The following is a 6,171-nucleotide window of genomic DNA, read 5'->3' as shown; positions in this document are numbered from 1 at the left end:
TGGGGCATCGCCGCCGCACATGCTTCCTACCAGCCTTCTGCACAGTGGTGAATGTCATTCTCTGCAAGAGTTTGCCTCTCCTCAGCCAGGCTGGGGGCATCTCTTCTTGCAACATCTCGCTCCCTGCCCATCTGTTTGAATGGCTATAGCCAAAAGGAAAAAAACCAAAGGTCTAGGAATCCGAACCGCATGGCGACTCAAGTGTTACGAAGCGAGGAGGGAGGGGAAGGGGAGGGGGGGAGAGATTGCTTTAATCCATCCTTTTTATAAAACAGAAAAACAAATGGAGTCAGGTAGCTTATGTCATAATGATGAACAATATACAAAGCACATGTATAGCAATTATTATAAAACATGTATTTGTAGTGCAAGTCAAAATATAGGGACTCTACTCATACTGGCCAGCTAGAGGGAAACACGTGATTCTGAGTGATCAAAAAGAGCCCCAAATTCAAATTCAAACTCATGAGAGCTGACAGTATTACAGAGTACAAAAATATGGTGAAAATTTACACATTACACATAAAGTACTTGATTTTTTAATAGTTTACAAATAGAGATCTACAGATATGTTTCCAATTAAGCTGGCTTTTAACTAACCACCTATTGTAATACTCTAGGTATGGTTACATATACCAAAAGAACAAAAAAATCCCATAGCATAGCTATACAGCAACTTATTAAGGTCTGAAGATTAGACCAGTACACGTTAAATATTTCACTGGTTTACTAAACTGACATTTTAGATCATTTACAGTAAAAAAAAAAAATCTTATAGACTTGTCTTTGAGACTGAAACAGAGTGTCCTTTATTAGTAAATTATTCAGTATTTAAAACAAGAGTTTGAGACCTTACAAGAAGCCTCTCTAGGCAGCTGGCATGAAAAATAAGGTATTTTAAAGGCAGAGTTTCTCAATAATGTAATAACTGATTTCTATTTTAATCAAACTAAACTAACCATTACTTTTCTGATTCTTTTGAACTTGTGTTCCTTTAGGCTCTATATGTATTTCTGGCAGCTTATTTGGTCTCCACTTTGTCCACATTGGCTGGTTTTCTTTTTTCCAATGGTGATACAGAAATGTTCATTTGATAGTTTTTACACACAAATAAATAATGCACTGTTAACTCTACAACTAAGAGGAATGGGTAGGATGCCTATTGCGTAACAATACAGAGAGATCAAGTAAGGCACGGGACAGATACAGCAACTCCACTTCATGGGATTTTCCTGTTTTTTTCCTTTCACATAGTAACACTAACAAATTTCTTCCAGTGTTTATTTTTTAAAAGGTTTTTTTTCTTTAACTTTGCTTCTTGTCTATCTCACACTATGTGTAGGTGAAATGTAGGATAAAGGCCTTCAATGTTTTGCTTCAGATGCCAGTTTAAAAAAAACAAAACAAAACAAACTTTCAAACAGTTCAGACTAGTACCGCTTTTTTCTTCTTTTTTTTTTCTTTTAACACTGATGAACCTGGGTTTTCATTTTTCTTTCTTTCCTTCTCGCTCTCTCTTTGTTTTTTTCCTTGTTTTTTTTTTTTTTTTTAAACACACACGTCATGCTGTTTCAGGGGTATCCTTTAGCTGCACTTGCAAGACTTTACGATCATGTTGGACAGCTGTTCGATTTTGGGTGTTTTGCCAATGTAGTAGAGGATGGTGAGGGGTTCCAAATCCTGGGACACACAGCATGGAGAGGCAGAAGCTTCTGGATTTATGGTGTTATACAAGCTGAGTACCTAGAAGGAGAAAGGAAAAAAGAGAGATTAAAGCCAGCTACCTCTGCCTTCCTGCCACTGCAGAGCAAATTCCTTTCTGCATCACTTCCTCCCACAGCGCCCGAGAGAAAGCCCACTGAAAGCAGTACGAAGACTCCGGGATTTTACTATTTTTCACACTTCTCCAGTTCAATCTGATGCCACAATCTGCCCGAGTTTCCTAAGATTTTATCCATACAGTCTTTAACCTCAAAACAGTTACATGCCTGGAGCCTGCCTTCAAAATGTAGATCTTTGAATCAACATTCACACTGTACTGATATGGAAAGAAGAAACGGAAAGGTTTTTATCTGTGCCTTCATATTACCATTGGCTATTACAGGATTTTGGCTTTGTAAGTGCCCCAAAGGGAGAAGAGACCCCTTCAGTGCACAAGCACTCCTCTGCTTTTCCTCTCTGGCTACGTTTTATTAAGTCCATTAAAGCCACCCTGCAAGCACCAGGACTCAAGCTGCAGTTACTCCTGTTGAAAATCAGCTGCAGTGAAGTTAGCAGCGCTGGTGCTTTATGTCACGTTGGATTCATACGCATGGTTCTCTGCAAGGGAAGTATGTAGGGTTACCCGCTGATGATGCATAGGTATTTCTGAGGATGCCATTAATGTGTTAGCCAAACACCAAGTGACCTTTTCCTAGAACTTCAACACAACGTTTGCAGCTTAGAGAGACAGAAGATCTCTTCAGGACAGCAACACTAACTACTTTATTAAGCAACTTCTGACTCCTTGGGCAACTACCCAAACCACATATTTGTGACCATGACAGTTACTCTTCCTCTTTCCTTTAAAAACAAGTGCTGCTCCAAGCTGTGTACACTACTACTCCATACCAGCATGGAAACATACCTTATTTATACCTCTGTCTGCTGACACTGCTAACAGTACAATGTACTGTTACTACAGCCAGTAACGGGTATGAAAGATGCCTACACCTGGGTCTGTAAGTTCAGGATGAACACGCCATCATAGATTTACAAACCAAAACGAAAGCAAGCTGCACCCTGGACATGAAGAGCTCTCCCTGCTGGCTGACGTTGATCTGGTATTATTAAGGGAGGCTGGAAAAAGGGGACACATCATTCTTAGTATGGACCTGAGGGTGAAATTCTTACATGACAACTGCGATGCAAACGTCTGCCTCTTGCGTTTACTGTCTAGACATCCTGATTGACAGCTGAGAGAAATAAGCGCTTCATAGCGGAATACTACTCATCCTAAAGCAGTTGGCTAAAATACCACATCTAATCCCTGAAATAAAAGGTCCTATCTCAGATGACTATCAGTTCTTTGGCATCCCAGACAAAAGGTTCCTCCTTTCCATATAAGTTTTCAAAGTATGAGAATGAATACATCTTTTGAGGTAAAAGAACATCTATCAGCACATTTTCATGAAATTCAGCATGGTAGCTTATCAATAACAATGAAAAATGGCAGGTCATAAAAGTAGGTGATAATCAGTGGTATGACTCAGCCCTTTTGTTACTCTGATACTGCCTCCCTCGGTGCCCTCGTTGACCGAACTCATTGCGCCATCCTCCACTCATGCTCTATAATGAACTATCCCTTCCCAGGCAGCCTTCCAAAGCTACACCACGCTTATACTCACAGATAGCATTCGATCCATTCGTATGTCCTATCGAAGAACACATTACAAAAAAATCTCTGGGCCAATACATTCCTACTGCTTCAACACTAGCTGGAGGCCATATGCAGGTCTCTCTGTAGGGCCACATTTCATAATCCTTAGTTACTGAAGTAACAAATACAAGCTTTGGGAATTGGTGCTGATGTCAGTCCTAGAAACATATTTCACCCAGCAGTTATAAAACAGAAGCTGAAAATTAGCAAAATCATTACTTACTCTGCTGTGCTGAGTATCTGAGCTCCATAAATATGGACAGGCTCCTGCACAGAAATTAGCATGATACCCTTTAGGTTCATGAATCCATTTCCAGCCAAGATCCCTCTTGAAGTCAATATAAAGTGGACGCAGACAGCAATTATCTTGCACGTTCCTGGGAAATAAAATACAGACAAACACATCGGTCATAACAAAGACAACACAGAGAATAAAAATAACCTAGTTGCTTGCTTCCTGAATGATGCTTTACAGGCAGGCAAGTCTGAGTCCCAAAAATTCACAACCAAATCACATCAATAGTAGCTTATACTGTAACTGAAATCAGATGCTTAGACATGGCAGGACTTGCTTATACAAAGCTAATGGTTTCCCTGGAGGATCAGTATTTTTCTCCAGGTTCTACTGAGTGGCCTCTGTGAAGATGTGAGCACAGTGGAGGTGGTAATTTGGCTGTAATTATGGGCCTGATGGGTCTGGGAATCATCCCAGATGGAACTCAGCCTCTGCCTTCTAAGGCCACAACCTTCCTCACCTGCCACTGTCTCTGCAGGATTGGAGACTGCTGGGCATATATCTGCTGTACACAGACCGTGTGGGTCCGCAAATGAGGGTCTGCGCTCTATATCAATGCCAACCATCAAGAAACATGATAAGCAACTGCATTACACCTCACAGGCTGGTATTACTATGTAAGTATACTGAGTATGGATGCATAGTTACCTAAAACAATAGGCAGCATCTAGAGCACGCTTCTTCCGCCGACTGGGCTGTTGCGACTCAAGTCTGTAGGAGGGTAATAACATTAGCAGAAGATGTGGGGTCTTCCCACTGTATTTTTTCCTATTGGACTTTAAAGCTTTCACATCACCACTGGAATATGTGTAGTCATCAATACCTTCAAAAAATACATTTTGGTGATAAACATTGTGTTGCTTTTTCTTCACAAATTAAATAAACCATCTCTTTAAAAAAATTCTCTCAGAAACTGGGCAATGATGGTGTCAGTTGAGCATGTTTACTGGGGAAGCGGGGGCAAATTTCAACCTGAGATACCTAAGATATTCACAGTTCTCATGTATCTATCGTATCAGCCCTCCCACATTCACAGCCATTTATTGGCGTTTCAGTACATTTACCAAAACTGTGGAAATGAGTACCTGAAAAGACATTTTAGGTCCCTTACTTCAGCCACTGAAGCTGCATTGCTTAGTTTCAAATGTCCCAAGCAGTGATGCTTTTGCTGCTTCACTTAGGGCAGCATTCCCATCTTTTAACAGCTATGTACCTTTTAAAACATTGTAACACCATTAAAGCAGCTCTGGATACTTCATCTGCATTTCTTACTACTTACTTTTGTCCCATTAGTTTTCTCCATCGTATTTAACTCTTTCTAATACTTGTAAATTCTCTGTCTCCCATTGCCAGTTTATTTAAATCTGCTAATTTTCCCCAGAAAGTCAGTTTTAGCCCCTTCTTTTGTATGGGTATGGAAAGGACATTGATCAAAATATTCCTTCTTGAAGTGGCAATCAATGACCTCACCTTTTGTGTTTTCTCTTGAAACACTAACTGCATTACTAGCTTCTCATCATGGCAATAGCACGGACAAAAGACTCAAGGTATTAGCCTTTCCTAGGAGTTGAAACAGCTGCTGTTATCCATGTTGCTAAGTCCCTTTTGAAAATTAACCTCCTGAATCAGGTAATACTATCTAATGAGTAAAAGACACATTTTTCTTTTTGTAACATTTGCAATTACACTGACCAAATATTATACTGAACAATTTTTAAATCTACACAATGGCTTTAATCATAGGTACAGTACATATATTTACTTAGAAAAAAATTCCAACTGATTTTTAACAATGGTTAAAAAAACATAATACTTGACAAGGAACATAGCCAAATCCTTGGAAAACAAACGAACCAAATCATGATATATGTTAATAAGTTAAATAGAATTTGGGTTGGTGCTAATATAGCTATAATTTTATATGTACTGGTGGATGGTAACTATAGCACAGCCAATTAAATAACTTTTCCCTTTTTAAAACTGAAACTTGAATGGCTTAAAAGCACAAGTGAGCTTATGTGACCTTGACGTATTTACTGTGTCACCTTGCCTGCTGTCCATAAGAAGCACATATATCCATAACCCTAAATAGACACTACCATTTATTTTTCACTGCCCACTCAATCCAATCTGTAAGTTTTCACCAAGCTAACTGTAAGCATAAAAAATACTTTCTACAACTAATATACAAATATAAGTTACAATAAATTCTATGTGCCAATGCAGATATATAGAGATAATCAATGTTAACTAATGTAGTTCTGTCGACTTCACCTGAGAATCAGACTTGTACTGCTAGAAGCAGAAGCACATAGACAGGCACACCATTTCTGTTCCTTCAACCCACAATACACCGGCAGTAAAACACTGCAGGACATTGATACAAGTCTGGCACCTATTGTTCAGCTCTTCCCAAAGCAACTGATGCCATTGCTCATCATAATTTAAAATATTACTG

At 39.3% G+C, this 6,171-nt stretch overlaps 1 protein-coding gene across 1 annotated transcript in view; it reads right to left on the bottom strand.

Annotated features, from left to right (window-relative positions):
- Window positions 1-220: 220 nt before the first annotated feature.
- The window catches only part of TGFB2 (transforming growth factor, beta 2), a 21,545-nt gene continuing 15,594 nt past the window's right edge, over window positions 221-6,171 (bottom strand). The window contains exons 4-6 of the mRNA XM_010284905.1: window positions 4,362-4,536; window positions 3,642-3,795; window positions 221-1,743 (exon numbers count right to left, since the gene is read on the bottom strand). Of these exons, the coding sequence (XP_010283207.1) occupies window positions 1,585-1,743; window positions 3,642-3,795; window positions 4,362-4,536 (488 nt within the window). The 3' untranslated portion in view covers window positions 221-1,584. The remainder of the gene's footprint in view (window positions 1,744-3,641; window positions 3,796-4,361; window positions 4,537-6,171) is intronic.

The sequence above is a fragment of the Phaethon lepturus genome, unplaced genomic scaffold (assembly GCF_000687285.1).
Source record: "Phaethon lepturus isolate BGI_N335 unplaced genomic scaffold, ASM68728v1 scaffold8104, whole genome shotgun sequence".
In the NCBI taxonomy this organism is placed as follows: Eukaryota; Metazoa; Chordata; class Aves; order Phaethontiformes; family Phaethontidae; genus Phaethon; species Phaethon lepturus.
Note: the sequence above shows the minus strand (reverse complement) of the source record. Positions and strands in the feature narration are given on the sequence as shown.